This window comes from Sander lucioperca, chromosome 8 (assembly GCF_008315115.2).
Source record: "Sander lucioperca isolate FBNREF2018 chromosome 8, SLUC_FBN_1.2, whole genome shotgun sequence".
Taxonomy (NCBI): domain Eukaryota; kingdom Metazoa; phylum Chordata; class Actinopteri; order Perciformes; family Percidae; genus Sander; species Sander lucioperca.
Window position 1 is genome coordinate 32,310,586 of NC_050180.1, and position 19,476 is coordinate 32,330,061.

The following is a 19,476-nucleotide window of genomic DNA, read 5'->3' on the forward strand; positions in this document are numbered from 1 at the left end:
TCAAACCTGATCACCAGAATACTTAAAAGGGGAAAAACAACACTGCCAGGAGTTTTTTTTGGAAAGAGGTCGAGAAGGTGTTGATCTCTGATCTCAGATAATCCAATCAGGTGTCACTCCCTTATTCCTTAGGCTTGACAAAGCAGTTTATGAACAGAGCTAACGGTGACTACATTTACAAACACCGGGCATGAAAATCATTTTAAAAACATGTTCACTGTACTCCTTCACTGCCACGCAACTAAAACAATCATTTATTTGAAGAGATTTCAGCGGGTGAATAGGGTCAGAGGTCATGACTCGGTTTGCTTGCATGCTCGCATGTCATCAGTCTAACAGGAAGCAAAGAGAGCAATGATGGTTTTTCCCTCTCTCTTTGAGACACATCACATTTTTAAACTATTCCTTCTGGGACGAGCCAGGCAGAAATCGATTGTGTACATAGTACTCTTTACGTTTAGATTTATTTTCTATCAAAATACTGAGTCTTGTAATGTATTGCCATGTTCAGCATGTATCTTCAGATAAAATGTCTCCTAGTCTGCACAAGTGTAGTTTTGAGGCCGGACCATGGATGTATAATAAAACTGTGTATAGAATTTAATTACCCAGATGATCGGTGCTGCTTCTGCACTTTTGGGACCATAGAGCAGGCACACTAGAGACCTCTGCTGGCCGAGCCGGCTACTTCCGGGTTAGCGCTCTGCTAACTTGAATAGAGATAAAATGATTTAATCGTGCGGCGCTTCTAGACTATCCAAATGTTATGGGACTGAATGGATCAAATAATTCTGATAGTGAAACGAGTCACGCTAAAAAAAAAAAAAAAAAAAAAAAGTATCCACTGATTTACAGACGTCTCTTTCCCAATTTAAGTCTATGGGAAGAAGTCTTTTTGGGCCAGAGGGCATCACGGACACAAACGTTGTAATTCCACTTGTTTGGCCGCTATGTCAAATTGGCTTCAAAGCCCGGCACACTTAGATAGATAGATAGATAGATAGATAGATACTAGATAGATAGATAGATAGATAGATAGATAGATAGATAGATAGATAGATAGATAGATAGATACTTTATTGATCCCCAAGGCGAAATTCAAGGTCCCGGTAGCTTAAAGACATCACACACAACATACACATACATCATAAACAGGATGATAAAATAACAAATCCACAACAATAACATGGACAAAAAAAGAAAAGATACTAAATAAAATAATAGAGTGAGACTAAAATCCACATGAACGCACTAAGGGATGTATAAGCATGAGATGCTTGCAGTGACAGGGCAGGGACTGACCCTGTGATTCAGTCTGCATGGTAAGGTGCTCTGTGAGAGTGTGTGTCATGGTGGTAGTGCAAATAAGTCCAATAGTGCAAGGATAAAGTCTAGAGACCAGCATTAAATATGGACAATATAAGAGAATAATGTAGATATAGTAATATAAAAACTATATAGCAGTGCAAGGATAAAGTTTAAAAAAAGACAGCATTAAATATGGGCATTATAAGGGAATAAAGTAGACAGTAGAATAGACACTTCCTGGGGGTCTGAGCCAAACCCGGAAGAGAAAGATGCATTTCCAAAAACTATTCTTCCCCCCTACTCTTTTAACACTTCAAAAACCAATTATTCTTCTCTGAAAACTCCCTCACTTAGGACGACACACACATTCACAAACAGAAAGACAGCATTGTCCACACTGTGAGAAGTCATTAACACCTGGGCTTTGGGCTCATGGAGGTCTGGCTACTGTGACCATTAGATGCTGGTGGGTTGAGGTGTCAGGAGTCACACATCCCCTCTGTCCCAACAGGCGCGGGATGGGAGGGTGACACTGAGGGGGTAGGCCGTATGCGCTAGTAGACAAGCGGGGGATGGTGTGTGGTGTGAGTATGTGTGAGAGAGACACACACATGCACACAATGTGGGACTGTTGAGTGGCAGGGAGGACAATAGAGCACTCAGTGCTACATGTGGCTATGGGCCTTTCTCACTAGGTCAAAGGTGATGTATCATCTGCACGCCCGCAGAGAAAAAAAAACAGCTCGTTCTACACACTGACTTCTTTCAAATCAAATCGCTGTAAATAAAAAAAAAAAAATAAGGACGGATATATTTACAGTGCCAAAACATCAGTCAGACAACAACAGTTACAGTTGTCCATTAGCTGTCTGTTACTCCGTGGAAGTACTAAAGAGGAAAACTAACAGAAGACAAATGTTGTTATTGTAAAGATGTTGTTTTGAGTATCAATGCAGTTGGATCGGAGCCATGAGTGGCTCACACAGCGATGCAGCAAAATAGAAGTTATATAATAGTTTGAAGCAGTGAAGCACATTTTGTAGAGAAGAAAGAGCTCTATAGCATACTGGGTTTAACCTCTGAGTTTACAGTATGTGTGCTGAGTATGTCTCTCCACATAATGCTTTGCATCTTTTAACTGTTGGCTGTTTAATGGATCAAAGAGATAGAGAGAGAGAGAGAGAGAGAGAGAGAGAGAGAGAGAGAGAGAGAGAGAGAGAGAGAGAGAGAGAGAGTCCCCAGAGCAGAGAGGTGTCTTTCTTTTATCTTTCATCACCCTCTCTTCCTTCTGATTGTGATCCTGGAAAAAATACATGGGGCTCGGGATGAAGACTTAAGCATTAATTATAGAATGAAGTAGACTAATTAGCTGTGGAGGGAGGCAGCGGCATACATGTTGTTGTCATCATGCAAACAACATGAAGCGGCCAAACATACGAGAGCTGCACAGAGACTCAGTTCCCAAGTGAGTGGGTAGCCTGCAAAACAAGTTTTTACACTTTACTGAGTATTCCAATGCAGTAAAAGTACACGTTGTGTTCGTCTTTGGCCACTGTAACTGTTAAATTGGGAATTCAAACCTCCAGAGCTCTCAGTGATTTGTGCTCATTTTCTTGCTTAAGCACACAGTGTACAGTTTACACAGAGATGCTTTTAAGCAAATGACTGGTGCAGGTCTGCATGCACGCTTTGCATACAGGTTCGCTTTGAGACACCTGGGGCCCGTTTCAGGAAGGAGGTTTAACAAACTCTGAGGGGCCATCCACACGGAAACGCTTTTTGGTGCAAACGCACATGTTTTGCATCGTTTTGGCCAATCGCCCAAACGAATCCTGTAAACGCACTGCCTGAAGACGCACTTTTTTGAAACCTGGTCCCAGGGTGAAAAAATTCGAAAACGCCGCCCTCGCGAAGCCGCATACTTGCGTATCGATGACGTCATCGCCACACCCCTCGACCTCTAGCCTTCGACCTCTTACCCCGCGACGACGTCTCATAACAACAACACCTACATAAACATGAATCCGTCCTAATGCCCACAATGACACGGCACTGTAGCATATAGCTAGCTAGCTTGTGTTTGGTTTCTTCTTCTACTGTCTCTTTGTATACAGTGCGCAAGCTTTATGCATGCTCCGCCTCTTCTCCGTTTTTTGGTGAATTTCTGTAGCAGAAACAGCGCCACCTATAGGCCTGGCATATGAAGTAGCGTGTTGAGTCATTTACAAATTGATCCGTTTGGACGTTACTATTCTTGAAACAATGCCAGGGAAGATGGGGGGAAAAAAAGATAATTTTGGTACATGTGGACGTGGCTATCATAGTAGTGTCCCTAGCACTCCCATTCAAAAGGCCATTTGACCGAAAACGAGAATACGGTAAATCTTAAAAGTGACGTTTCTGTCCTAATTATGCTTTTAAACGAACGTTTCACTCGGGTACATTCACAAAAAGACGCTAGGTTGCATTTTGGCGAGAGTTACGCTTTAAAGAGAGCTGTGTCAGAGGGAGGAGACTGAGAGAAACTCGAGGTTTCTTGAAGAAAACCTGCTCCCGACCAGGTTAGGTTCACAGACCCCTCTCTCTCAGGTTTAACTAACCTCCCTTTCTGAAACGGAAATCCAGAGTTTCCCTCATCTCAGGGTTAACACACACACACACACACAGTTTTCACTAAACCTGCTTTCTGACACACTGCTTTCTGACCTAAGAGCATTACCACATCCACAAACACACAAACATCCCACGGCCTCGGGCTACAGCGAAGACAACAGACAGCACCTTAACTCATCAGCAGTGATTCACCTCAGGGCTAGAGTAGCTGTCTACTGAAGGTGCGTGCCTACTGTTGCTGTTTGTTGTCTGTGTGCATCTGAATGAGTCGTCAGGGAGAAGTGTGGCCACAGCAAAGGCTGCTGGAAATGAAAGCAGGGAGACATCAAAGGTGGTGTTTCCCCAACAACTCATATTTGTGGATGTTATTGCTTTTGGGGCTGAGGGTTGTTAATGTTTATTTTTTTAAAGACGAGGCCGGCGATATTCTTTAGGAATTCACTTTTCCGATTATTTGGACACCACAGGAACGCAGCACAAATGTGGAGTAATCAGACATTAGCCTCATGGACTCATGGCAGCGTGCCATCCATACGGCCCGTTATGAGAGCCAATCAGCAGAAAGCAGCGTTAAGCAACATCCAGAACCGGTACGAGTACAGAGACGGGGAGAGAGAGAGAGAGAGAGAGAGAGAGAGAGAGAGAGAGAGAGAGAGAGAGAGAGAGAGTGTGAAGAAAAGGTGGAAGGCAATGCAAATAAAGAAAGTTTTTGTTCAAATACGTTTTAGTGTTTTGCATGTTGGTATCGCCACAGTCAGCGTTAAATGACTGCGGTGCTGTCTCGTCAATGTTATCATTAACAAATTAAACACTTCAGCAGAGGTGTTCATTTCCACACAGCTTTAGTGGCTTGACGGTCAACGTTCAAGCATGGATTTGAAACCATGGCTCCGGCCCAGTTGGCCTTCACATCCTCTCACATCATTGCTCAGTTCAGCTTTAACACAATCGAGGCACAGCCAATATATTGATTCCACTATGCAGGCAAGTTTTGTTCTTATTGATTGCTGACGATTGCGGCCCAGTGTGATATCGGATTTCCAGATTAAAGTGCGAGGTCACCAGTTGGTTGTGAGGTTGCTCGTTAGCTAATGGTGTCAGGACGTTGGAGCAGGGAAGGCTATCAGTCTTTCTGATATAACAGTATCCGCCTCATCGACGGCTCAGTGCTTTTTAAAATATCCTTTTCTCTCACCTGCTGTTGAACTTCTCAGGGTGCTTTTCTCGCATCAGATGAAAGCGATGGGCGATGGAGGCATCCTGCAGCAAAGAAAAGAAGAGACATCATTAGCTGCAGGACTTCAGTAAAACCTACACATTATCACAGATTGCTGTAGGTCAAATAAGGTAAACGTAAAAAGATGTTACACTTCAGATAAGTTCAACCATCTCTCACTTTTAGAACAAGCATTATTGCATTAAAAACACAAGACATTCATCCAAATGTGTTTAGTGAATTAAAGGCCAATTATGGTGTTTGTCTCAAAGCCAAATTATTCTCTCTGCGTCTGTGTAGCTGCAAGCGTCTGCAAGCATGTGATTTTAATTTTGTCTTCTGCCCATGTCTGAGAGTCCTGATTAGTGCTACAGTCCAGTTTTGACCTATATCCACCCCTTTACTGATGTAGTTTTGGCTAACAGGTTTAAACATTGGAGTCACCACCATTACTGTGGAGATTGTGGATTGGATTTCAGTGCTCTGCAACTCTACATCGAAGCCCAATGAAGCAAGGGAAAGCCTCAGATGGCCCAGTCTTAGTGCAGTTATGAAAACGTTAGTGTTCTCATTTTCCATTGTGACTGTCTTTTGCATCGAAGAGTTACTTCTCTTTTCAATCTCCAGGCTGACATAACATAAGTCCTAAAGCTAAAATGATTAGATGATCAATCAGTTGACTGACAGAAAAATCAATCAATTCGAATAAGTCCAATTGCAAAAATGCCAAACATTCTCTGGTTCCAGCTTCTCCAATGCGATGATTTGCTGCTTTCCTTTGTCGCATAGTAAACTTAGTCAAATCTTTGGACTGTTAGTGGGAGAAAAGAAGAAAACAGAGGATGTCTGGGAAATTTAGGAAAATAATCGACAAAAACATCAGAAAAATGAGAAAAAAAAACGTCGCAAAAGTGACAAAGGTGTCGAATAAGACGACCAAAATGTTTCTGACCCAGAAAAACAAAAGGTTGCACTGTCGATGGGAAGACAACACGAGGGTTAAGTTGGATGACAGCGTAAAATACTAAGTAGAATGGAGCTTTGACTTATGACACAAAGCAGCGTTGAACGAAAGGTCACAAGTTGATCCAGCTCAGGCCGGACCCTGCCCTCCTCTCCCCATGGTTTAACCCCTGACCTCTGGGGCAGAGGTGACTGTTAGCCCTGATCCGTCACAAGAGCAGCCTCAGTATGACCTCACTTACAGACAGACACAAACGCCTCCGGGGGATCACACTGTCACAACAGCATTATCAATGGTCTACATCTTAAGCCATGCGGGCAATTTGATTTTTCATTCATCACAGAAATGCTTGATGGTCACAAGTATAATAACATAATGTTACATTACAGAGGTTTCAACTTTTAAAACCATTTACTTGCTTCATAATACTAAACTGTCACAAGTCTGATAAATCACAAGAATTTAGATTTAAAGCTCCATTTATACATGCACCTCGTTACTTAACGTGTTGTCAATTCAACACCTCCAACATAGCTCCAGTCTGAAATGTACGCTGTTAAATAGACACTATGACTACACAGGGTTTCTACAGGTTTCACCAAGTCAAATTTAAGACTTTTTAAGACCATTTTAGGGCCATTATTAATAAATATAAGACCTATATCACACCATCAAAAACAAAGTCAGATGTCAGAGTCCGGAAACATCGTCTGCAACAATTCCCCCATTTCTTCATTGGCATTATAGGACTGGTGTCTGGATTGGCTGCAATATAAGTTGCATGTTGGTCTCATTTGTAGTCGTAATTGTGGATCGGGCCGCATTTTTCTGTCCGAGCCCGGCCCGCGTCCGACAGAGCAGTAACCGAACCCGGCCCGAGCCCGACAGGCATTAAGATATTTATGCCCGAGCCCGACCCGAGCCCGACACGGTTAAAATCTCGTTTTTTTTTTCTTATACTAATGACACATGTACGTTTGTTTGTGTGGAAAGCTTTTATTAAGCAACTGTAGGAAGGCATTCGGAAATGTCAACAGATGAGCGCATCAGTGCACACGGGGCAACAAGCGCATGTTATCACAGGCACGCACCTACATAATAAGCTGTTTTTAAAATTTTAAATGTTCAATGCCTTATCGTGCTGATGTGACCGAGCCTGACCCGAACCCAAACATCATTTCTAAATATCTGTCCGAACCCGGCCCGGCCCGTCGGGCTCGGTTCGGGTATCCATCCTCTAGTCGTAATACAGTGAATTATATTTGGACTAGCGACTGAATGAACTACAACCCCACAGAATAATAAAAAAAAACATGGGAACAATTTAATGAGCATTAGAGGTAGCGTTGCATTGACATAGGAAGATGAAAAATGAAGCACAAGAATATCATGAACATCCTGCAAACCGCTTCACAGCACACACACGTACACACACACACACACACACACACACACACACTCACACACACACACACACACACACACACACACACACACACACACACACACACACACACACACACACCAGTGCTCTGGACACTTGAGCTTTCAGTGGATGTGATCAATTAAACTGAGCAGCCTTCATTTGGCTGCAAGTTGAGTTTGACCAGAGCTGCTTCTTCTCCACTCAGGCCTGAGGATGTGATCTGTCTTTCACAGATAAACAGCCACTGTACATATAAAATAATTTCAAGATGCATGGGCCCAGAGATTATATCGACTATACATCCGAGGAAGTGATATAGCTAACGTAGACGTACATGTGATGGAGATGGTACATGGCACCAGAGCATGGAGGATGGAAAGTGTCACTCTGACAGTGGAGTCAGTAATGATGTTAACGTATGAAGGCCGAGTTAAGGACTGTTATTGTATAATTACATCATCTGGCTCTGCTTAAAGTGCTTAACAGAGACAAGACACATGACACAACCCGACTTACTTCCACCAGTTAATGCGTAAAGACGATAAGGACATGAAGACATGATTATGGAATACCCAGAAAAATGAATTAACTGCTAAACTGTATAAAGAAAATGTATATATAACTCGTAACTGGCTACAGTTATGACAAAAAGCTATTGTACGTGCGAAATCCATGTGGAGAGAGAAAATATTTAGTAAGTCTTACTATTCAAATACTTCATATTGATACAGGAATCAAATATGCAGTTCTCATATGCAGCAATAACTCGTAAATCAGGGGGATGAATTAGCCTTCAAATTTAAGTAAGTGGATTTTACAATTTAACTAATTGGACCTCAATCAAGTTAACGTACTGTAATTTGATAGATGACACTATTATATAGTACCTTTCTCACATGCATTGCAACCCTGAACTTATCTCGCAGGAGCTGTATGTGAGAACGTGATGTCTGAATCAGTTGGACCGGACAATAAACAGACTTGCCTGACTCGCCTGCCAGCTGGCGCGAAACGGGAAGAATGCAAACATCTGAAGGTGAAGACGAGTCATTTACACAAAGACAAAGAAAAAGTCCAACCTGCAGTCGGTAAAGGCCGACAGCAAAAAAAACGAAAATTCAAGGAACGGCATGAAGGCTCTACCCAGGAGCCACCCCTCGTCTAAACCAAACAGAGTATTTCCAGTAGGCGTGGGCCGGTATACGATTCTGACGGTATGATAACCTTCAGCAAAAATATCAAGGTTTCACGGTATTGCAATTACAGCTTTAAAACTTTACTGTAAACTTTACTGTCTACACTGCACTATATTTATTGTCCTGTCTATGCACCACCTGTCTATAACTGGTCTATACTTTGTATATCGCATTGCACTTTTCTGCTCTTTTTGGTAGCCAGGGTTGGCAGGAAGAAGATTTTTACAAGTAAATGTTCCAATTAATGATCCAGGCAGCACATTTCAACCTCCTTCATTTTACAGTCCAATGGTGGCTAGAACGGCTCTGGGTCGGAATAGATTAATCTGCTTTACTTTTTTTTAACGTGTTATTTTTTCTCAGATTAATTAATCTAAATTACCGCGTTATTTTGACTTTTGACTATTTTGAATTTTTAAAGATTATTTTTTTGGTATTTTAGGCCTTTATTTCTATAGGACAGCTTAGACTAGAAAGGGGAGGGCGAGGGGGAAGGGGGAGATGATAGAGGGTGAACATAAGTTTTGATTCTGTGAATTCAGTGGACAGACTTGTGTAAGCTTGCCACAGGGACTGGAGCTAGCCTTTTCAACAACAACAAAAATGCAAGCCTTCCAGCAACTCCAAAGTTGTCTTTTTACGTGTTGTTTCTTCTTACCAGGCTAACTAGACACTGGTTAGCTACATGAGCCATCAAAAAGGACAATAGTTCCTTGTAAAATGTAGTGGAGTAGAAGTATAAAGTAGCTAAGGTACTTGAGAACAGTACTTGAGTGAATGTACTTTTTTTTTTTGAGGGGGGCATTTTAGGCCTTTATTTCTATAGGACAGCTTAGACTTGAAAGGGGAGGGCGAGGGGGAATGACATGCAGCAAAGGGCCCTAGGTCAGAGTTGAACCCGCGGCCACTGCGTCAAGGAATAAACCTCTATATATGGGCACCAGCTCTACCAGGTGAGCTAACCAGGAGCCCAACTCACAGCTACTTTTAAAAAAATACAGTACTCTGATACAGTGCACTTTCATACACAATTATTACCGTCAGCATAAGTTTTACAGCTGGAGATACGAGTACTCTGCTCATGCTCAAACTACTACCCATATTTTGTACAGTTCATAATGAAAAAAAGAAAAATGTTGAACGTGAAAGTGGTACACAGCCTAAAAATAAATATCAGTAAATATAAATGACATAATGTGACATTTTTAAACTCCACACAGTATGCTAATATTACCAACCTGGGTCGTCACTAGGTGCTAAGCTGCTAAAAGGATGTAGCAGGGAAATGAGCAAGCTGCTGTTTAAGAGGCAACAAATATTTTGTGTCATACGTTTCCACTTTCCTGGAAGTGTATGTGACCTATGCTTTATTTAATTCCATAATAAAACTGGGGCATCATAGTCAGATAACTGATCTGTTATAGCCTTTGTGTGTGTGTGTGTGTGTGTGTATTTGTGGGGGGGGGGTTTAGTAAAAGAAGTGTGTATTCACACCAAAGTCAAGCATCATGCAACTCTGAAGGGGAAACACATCTGTGTTGGCAGCCTGGCACCCTGCCTGCCTGTGCAGGTGTTTCAACACTCTGCAACAAGGAGAACGGAAGGTTGTGACAAGACAGGTGGACATGTGCAATTAAACGCGTCCTCACTTGTCACCCTCAGTACCATCCACTAGTGCTATACATGCTCCCCCCCCCGCTTGAAAACCTTCTGTTTTATGACCAAACACTCTTATACAGTGGCAGTCAATGAGGTGCATACAGTAACAAATAATAGAATACATACAAATTACAGTGCAATACTTTTCGTAGCTATATGTACGAATGGTTCACGAGAACGACCTGACCGGCCTGCTGCAATGCACCTCCTAAACCAGACTCTGAGATCTCACAGCATCAGCAAATATGAGATCTTAAAATAGAGCTGCATCTGCTGCTTTAACTGACGGAGAATTTGATACTGGAACCAGGGGAGTGAGGAGCCATCTCAGGTGAAGACACATGAAACTAACGTTGACCCCAGAGCTTAAACTAAAAAGCTGATTCTCATGGCAAGGTTACTCGTCACAACAACAAGCATGCAATGCAAACTTTTTTTTATAGTTTGCCTGAGGAGGCTTGTCAAGTGTGAACAAAACAGGGAGTTATGTTTTCACTGATTTTGAAACAATGTGGGCAGCGAATCCAGCACAGCATGTGGATCAGGGCCAGACAATGACACAAAGTGGCTTCCCAAAACATGACGGGCTGTTTGATGCCACTAAATCTGCTCTCTGTCCCCTGCTGCAGGCAATCACTGACCAGTACCACTTTTATGCATTCTGTCCCCCATGAAAAATCTGGCTGTAACAATATGTGACATTTGCCTTCGCCTATAGTTGCCTGTGTGATGAAGGTTGTTTTGATCTTGCCGTTTGAAGTTTTGCACATGGTGCGTGGGGGCAAGAGGAGGTGCTATTAGATGGGTGATGTGAAAAGTAGGAAGGGGAAAGAGAGAGACAAACAACGAAAAAACAACAAAAACGCTGGCTGGAAAATGTCACCTCAGTGGGACCCACAGCAGAGAAATAGGTTGTCAGTCCCTCCCCTATTTTGTTTCACTGGCCTCTGGTAAGGGGCTTGGTTAGCTTAATGTCAAAGAGAAATGTCATAGCCAGCCTCAAATCTCTAATATCCTATTATTCTGTTATACCAGGAGCTCAGGTTAGCATGCACGATATAGAGCAAGCTAAACATGCACCGTCTATGATTTTAAGAGGGTTTTATACTAATATTTCCTATTACAAAGAACCTACAGTCCTAATATTATTATGGAAGACCTTTCCTGCCAAGAAAAAAAATTATAATACTAAACCAAACCTTTGACTGTAGGGGTGTCTCATAATTTTGACTATTTATCATGCATGCTTATTTCATAAATGGGCTTTCATAAATGTCATAAATGGGCTTTCATTTGTTATAAATAAAGTTTTGAGCATTGTATTTTTAAGTAAAAACGATAAGTAAGGTATTTTAAAAATTTATTTGTTTCATTTTTATTTAATTAACAGCACTTTTACTTTATTAAAGTGGCCATATAATGCTCACTTTCAGGTTCATAATTGTATTTTGAGGTTGTACCAGAATAGGTTTACATGGTTTAATTTTCAAAAAACACCATATTTTTGTTGCACTGCACATTGCTGCAGATCCTCTTTTCACCCTGTGTTCAGGTCTGTGTTTTAGCTACAGAGTGAGACCTCTCACTGCAACCCATTCTCATTCTGAACTCGTAAAATAAGGACGTTTGGACAGTGGCTGTCAGCTTCTGATGCGGCGAAAAAGGCGTCTTTCAGTGTGTTTGTGTAACGCACTGGGGACAGCAGCAGTTAGATAGGATTTAGCGAGTAGTATGTAACGGCGAATTTCCGTGTAAGGAGGTTTGTTGGGGTGGTGGATGGGTCAAACAAACACAGGACTTTCACCCAGGAGAGCGGGGTTCGCGTCCCGCTTGCTATAGTCGCTTTTTTCTTTCCTCCCGTGTGTCACAGAACCGTACACCCACCCACGACCCTTTCCTAAACCCAACCATCCCGTTCTTCCCGCGTGTCACGGAACCGTACGCCCACCCACGACCTTTTCCTTAACATAACTGCGTCAAAAGGGACGGCTATAGTCCTGACCAAGAGTGTTTACTTAAAGCGCTAAAGGGACGGCGCCAAAGGGACGGCAATAGTCCCGACCAAGCGCATTTACTTATAGCGCTAAAGGAGACTTTTAGCGCCAATAAGAACGATAAAGGCACCTGACCAAGCGTCCATATTTTACGAGATGAGTGTGAGAACGTGTTGCTCACTGCTCTAACATCTTTGTTGGCAGTTACACATGCGCAGTAGCTAGATAAGATCACATCATCTAGCTAGCTGTTTGTTTCTACAACTTCAGTAGCACAAGGCAGGATTAGCCGGGAGACTTCTTCTAAACGAGGGCACACTTCCAACTTTGCGTGGAATACCTGCAGAATAGGGACATGTAAGTAGTTTACTGCATGTTACGGTTAGCCACCTCATTTCGGCTAGTGATGTAAAAAGCCCTACCGATTGTGAACAGCTCACCCGGAGACTGAAGGCGGGACACATTCAAAAACCCGTATCTCACTCAAAACAGCATGGATGTTTTTTTCCCAAGTTTGTATAAGTGTGGAAGCACCAGAGACACAAAATAACACCCCAAATCCCAGAAAAAAGTGATTTCTTCATAATATGGGCACTTTAAAATATGTTTCCACTCTTCCCATCGATGTTGCTGTTGTTTGTCTATGTCAAAAAAGAAGCTAACTGGTGCTTAAAATGGTTTTTTTTCAGTCTGTGAAAGAAAGCAACAGTATGTAATGCATGAAAGAATAAAGATGGGTATTGATGTTGCTAATTTAGTCATGAATATTTAATGTTATAGAGACACACGTAAGTCCCCCCCCCACCTCCCTTCACCCGTTTTAAAGTATGTAAAAATACTACATAATAATATTAACATGGTTTTCCCACATTACAAATAAATAAATAAAAAAAACTCTGGAATCTACTCTTACTCCCTCATTGAGAAATTCTGGATCTGGCCTCGCACCACTCCCCATCGCTGCTTGCGTTAATTTGACCGGTGACAGGGCAGTGCTCATCAAGATGGCTACGCCGGGTAGACGGGAGGCGGAATCACCGCAAAGTGCTTCGCGCTTCCTTTCGGCGCCCATGTTAACCTGTTCAGATAGGACGCGTGGGCTTACCATCTGCAGCAAATGTTTCGGCGTCTGGTCTATTTCGTCCGTGAGATGAAACATCGGAGAGATTCAGCCAGACCCAGACTCTGAAGAGTCTGTTGTGCACCAAAGTCGGCGACTAGCTGACACATCAGAATGGTTAATGTAGTTAGCATTTTATTTGTTTCCGCTCATAGACTGTATATAAGAATGGACCAACAGATCCCGTTGCTCTGGACGGAGACCAGTGAAGGCCGTTAGAAGCACTTTTCCGGTGAGCGCTAAGCGTTACTGCGCTGCCTCCAACTGAGAGAGACGACGTAAATGTGACGTGAGCAACGTGTCTGTAGGTTGGAAGTCTTCTGGTAGCTGTGCCAAGAGAAATCTCAATCATTCCCAATCTTGCAGAGACGGAGAGCGTAGGTATATGTAAGGAGATAACATGGACACAGGCTAATTATTGCTAACTAAAATGCTAGTTAACATTAGTAATTAAACGTAAAGAGCTAATGTAAGTCGAAACTGCCTGCGAGCTTCTCCTGTACTATACGGTAATTCCTCTACTATGCGACAGTAAGTCGCGTGGTTATGACACAATTGTTAGCCTATTTTTATAAAAACGTCTGCTACGGAGCCATAACATGAGGTACAAGGTAATGGAGCCTTTTATACATTGTCGTGTTTCTTTAGAAATAAACAATGGACAAATAGAGTCTTTAAACACTTCAGATGTAAAGTTATTCGCTGTCAAAGTGACGTCAAAATGAATGGCAGTCAATGGGATGCTAACGTCGGGTGATCGCTTTGTAGCATCAAAATGGCGCCATAGGAGATTTGAGCTCTGAAGCGAAGCTTACCCCTTGTTTCCGCTCTGTGCTGGAGCTTTCAGGTTTCCTTTCTGGTTTTGCATATTAGACAGCGATTGGCTTTCGAATCTGTGACGTGCCAAATCAAGCTTTCCCTGGGTACAACTGAATCTCAGATTTCAGGGAAGTGCACAGACATCTCCCCCTTCAGGAGAGGGATGTAATAACACCTCTCTTGTGACAAACTATGCACAGATACAAGTCGGTATAGCCAGGGTCAGACATTTCAGGGGACATAAACTCAGGAAAAACAGAGTCCACAGAGTGGAGGGGGACTTTAAGGTTTGAAGCCCAGTTTTCAGAGGCTTTAAAGACTTTTAATGTGTTTGTGCGTCCACATGTTTAACCACGTATTTGTGTTATGAGTGCCGCTCCTCTTGTCTTTAAGACCAGCCAGGTGTCACTCAGCACGGTCATTCATTACCGTGGTAACCTGGCCTGAACCTGGCAGGCGCTTATTTCCTGTCACTGATACTTCCCCTGACCTTCAGTCTGTGCCAGCACTACTTCATCACACACACACACGCACACACACACACGCACGCACGCCGCACACACACACACACACACGCACACACACACACACACACACACACACACACACAATTTTATATGCGAACTTTCTGTTCCTTGTTGCTTTGCCTGTTCAAACACTAAGACTCTGTTCAGGACAGCGTTACATTTAATAGGGCCTTTGTCTCAGTACACTTACTTACAAAACTAACAAAACCATGAACAATTCTGATCTGATGAAGTGACCTGGTGAGTTAGGGTTAACACTTGCCAACCATTGCACAGATCTAAGTTTAGCACCACTCAGCAGTTCCTCCCGTTTGTCCGAGTGCTCAATAAAAGACATGCAATCCCTTTACGTTAATCTGATGGCAATTTAACATGTTGGTCTCATGTCTGAAGAAGACCTTGGAACATTTCCGTATGCTTTGAACACGGCACAAGAGGAGATTCTTCTCATATAGATCAGTCTTAAAAAAACTATTTTTCCCCCTCGTGGGCAGAGAGCTTAAAACAATATTCAACAGTAATAATCTGACAAATAGCCTCTCCCTATAGTTCTAATTTACATTTATTCCAGCTGCAGGCTGAATAAATGAATATCCAGCAAAACAATGTACATACAGCATGTTAGCATCATTCAGTGCTTCTTCACTGATGGGAGTTTATAAAACAGGCAGCAGTGGATTCCCTGTGAGAAGCGGGGCCGACACGAATAACAAAAAGCCATCACTTTACTAGATAGATGAAGCTAACAATGTAATATATTCCATGTCTAAAAACACCACCTCTACAATGGAGAACCAGGTGAGAGGTCATATCCTCGGCCTGGATTTATCAAGCGTCTCCCAGTGAGTTCAGACATGCAGCTGGAAAGAAGCCGGCTGTCTCCGGTCTCTTGCTGAATATGTAGCCTTTGGCAATATTTTATTTTTGAGCACATCATTTACATAAACTGCTCTGTTTGGGCTATTGGATTTCTGACATAGCTGTGTTTTTAGCGTTACTCCTGGACAATATTTTTCAAGAAGTCCTCCAAACCATACGACAATATGGGTCGTTTGTTCCCTACCCTCTAATGCAGTGATTTTCAACCACTGTGCCACGGCACACTAGTGTGAGATCATCCTGTGTGCCGTGGGAAATTAGCCGATTTTACTTAATTGATCCAACAACATTTTTTTATTGAGTTACTGCAAATAATTTGCCATTGTTGCGCATCTGTGCCTGCAATGTGATGACTGGCAGAGAAATGAAATACTATTCTGTGTCAGTAGGTGGCAGTATAGCGCAATAATGACCTTGTTGATTTAAGACAATAGAATTACTGCCACCTTTCGCGCACTTCGCTGGATGTAAGCAGTAGGGCCGAGATCATCGACGTAAGCCTGCAACAGTGATGGATACATTTTTAAAAAGGAAAAATGCAGATTCTGATCTTATTAGGCTACAATGTGTCATTTTGTAACAATTTTGGTTGGTGGTATGCCGCGGGATTTTCTTTATGTAAAAAATGTGCCGTGGCTCAAAAAAGGTTGAAAAACACTGGTCTAATGGGACCCACAGGAGCGTTTTCATAAAACAGTGCCCCTAGCGGTGGCGGATATTAAGGGCGTGCAAAAAGAAACGATTCACATTCGTATCGCGATTCAAGCTCTACCGATTCAAAATCGATTCATAGAATTCCAAAAATCAATTCATATTTTTTAAATTAAAAAAAAAATATATATTTATTTATTTATTTAATTTTTAATGGTATATCTACTGCAATCACATGGGAAAAGTAACTACATTTACATACTGTGAATTGTTTTTTTAAATCGAGAATCGTTTTTGAATCGAAAATCGATTTTGAATCGAATCTTGAGCCTAAAAATCGATATTGAATTGAATCGTGACATTTTCTGAATCGTGCACCCCTAGCGGATATACAACCTCATATCTAAACCAGAGAACGTCGGTCGTGTTTTTGAGCATAAAGGTCAAAATTTCAAACATGTTGTTAACATTGTGAAAGGATCACAGTTTGCTTATTAGTTAAGTTTAGAGCGGGGAGGGGGGGGAACAGTCTTATTTTAAAGGTCCAGTTGAGGTCAAGTTGATTGCGATATATGATCTCAACGCTAGATGGGAGAAATTCCCACACATTGGACCTTTAAACTAAGACTTTTCGTCTGAATTGTGCGACAATAAGTGAAAGCTCCAGAACACACACTAAACCAACCTTGTGGTGAGATTGTTTTTTCAATCCAACTGAAATCCTATCTGCACTAGGATTCAAGAGGGCTGCAGTGAACTGCATTAACCTCTTCATGTTAGTCGCCGTGGTGCAGCTTCTGCCAATCAGGCGAACGAAGCAGCTCGCGACTTATATGTCCATCAGAAGAGGCACAGGGTCGTCTTCACCCTCCTAGCTAATGGCACAGCCAGGGATTGCGGTGCACATTAGGAATTGGCCATTACGACTAGGAAGCATCTTGCCAGGCACGCACATTCAAGTGCATGCACAAACAGTACGCATTTACACCTGCGCACCCATCCACAGAAACTCCTGCACACCGACAAGCGCTGCAGAGGGATCAGCTTCCTCACTGCAACATGAGGTGGCATCTTTAATGGCTGCTGACATGGTGTGATTTCCTTCTCTCAAATTCTTTCCAGGCTGCAGGTCAAGTGGAAGCACTTTAAGAACCGACACCGACCTGTATGCGTCCACAGATGCTTAAACCCACCGCCGTTATTTGTAAATGAAATGTTTTTATTAATTCAGCAGAAAGGATGTTTAAAAACAAACGCTTTAAAAGTATTATTTTAGTATCTGCAACTAAATCAATACTGACATACCATTTTAAAACAAGGAAAATACCTGTAACTGTATCTGTACCTATCCTGTAACTGGTGAAGCTATAAAATACAGCAGTATAGAATTATATGGAGCCACATGAGGCTAAAAAAAGGAGGCAGAGGCTTCACACATTCGTTTGGCTCTCCTAAGGGCACTTTCAGAAGAAAGAAAGCGATCTGGCGATTCGCCGCAGGTTGTGCGGCGGTGGGAGTGTCACTTAAATGGCCCAATTTCTGAAATGTCCTGCTGTGTTGCTTAACCCCCCCCCCCACCCCCCAATGCAGCACAAGTAGACTTTATATTTCACAATTACTGTTTTCCGTCAGACTGTTTATAGATCTCGACATTTCTGACCGCACTTGAAAGCAGCTTCATTTTACAAGCTGGAGCATGTTGCAGGAAACAGTCAGCTGTTACTGCAACTTTGTGTTTTTTTACCCTCACAGTGTTTAAAAATGTTCTTGTGGCAGCGATAGAGGCAGTGATGTTCCCTGTTTCTTGTACGGGACTCTCACACCGCTAGTGATGGTCAAACGAAGCTTCGTGAACCATTTTCTTTATTTTCTGAGCTCACTAGATGGCGCTCTCTGTTCAAGGTTAAAGGAATGGCAATTCAGTGCGTTTTCAACCCTTTGTTGAAGAGAGAGTCCCATCTAGTGGGCTCTGAAAAAGGAGAAAATGGTTCACGAAGCTTCATTTGGCCAATCACTACACAACCACCTCAAAACAGACTGCCAAGTCTGATCACCGGTTACATGATTGGCCACTGCAGCGTGATGCCGGGTTACATCTCTCCAAAAGTTGAATCTGTCTCAAGTTTTTGCTGCAGACTGCTGTGTTTTCTTCTGGCTTCCCCTACGGCCCCCGCTGCCACTGCCTTATCGCACTACCCACATTGAAAATGATTGAAAAAACCTTGTTTTTGCCGACCATCTGACGACTGCCGCAGCGTGTGTGAATGCAGCCTATTGCCAGCCCCTTACATTGAGCCCAGTGCTTTTACAGCCAGTTGCTCCTGCTAATGGCTGAACCTATTAAATACTCATCTTCTAGAAGGACATTTAATATGTTTAAAGCTATTTTCCAAATACCAAAAAATTTGTAAACTTATTTTTTGGCCATGGGGATCCATAAACTCTTATCTAATCTAAAATATGGGAATAGATTGAAACAGAATTCACTTCTGATTTACAGTTCTGAGTGCCTTGGCTGAGCCAACCACATGCTCCACACTGTGTCATCCACAATTAAGTCGGTGAGATAAAGGACAGATGACTGTGCAAGCTTTTCAGATTCGGCCTTGCCAGCCTCCCGTCTCCACAGCAACCAAATCCTGAGCAGCAAGGTCTGTGATGGGGTGGCAGGAAATGCAAACCCTGTATGGTTAGTAAACCAAATTTGAGGGTTACTAATGGCTACCTCATTGGTGTGAGTCAGAGATCGGTTTGCTCAGGTGTCGTGCGCTGCCAGATACTCAGCCATCTGTCACTGTGGCTCTCGAAAAGGCTCAGCAATTTGTCGCTTTGTTTAACGGCCGTGAAACATCGTGGCGTTGTCACAACCCGAGGAAAACAGACGCAGCTTCACACATCAAAAGGATAAAGCTGGTGTTATTCTATATTTTGTTCAAAGTCTAGTTTTCATTTTAATTAGTTAATTTTAAATATTGCTAGTGTATTATTCTATTATTATTTCATGTATATTGTTTCCTATTATTTAATGTTTACTCTGTATGTGTGCTGTGTGTCTGAAATTTTGCTGCTGCAACAACGTTATTTCCCATTTTTTGGGATCAATA

The 19,476-nt window shown here is 42.4% G+C and overlaps 1 protein-coding gene across 6 annotated transcripts in view; it reads right to left on the reverse strand.

The window, feature by feature from the left end:
• The window catches only part of LOC116053036 (diacylglycerol kinase beta), a 133,887-nt gene that overhangs the window by 45,815 nt on the left and 68,596 nt on the right, over nt 1-19,476 (reverse strand). For all 6 annotated transcript variants that reach the window (XM_036004675.1, XM_036004674.1, XM_036004676.1 and 3 more), the window contains one exon: nt 5,117-5,181. In XM_036004675.1, the coding sequence (XP_035860568.1) occupies nt 5,117-5,181 (65 nt within the window). The remainder of the gene's footprint in view (nt 1-5,116; nt 5,182-19,476) is intronic.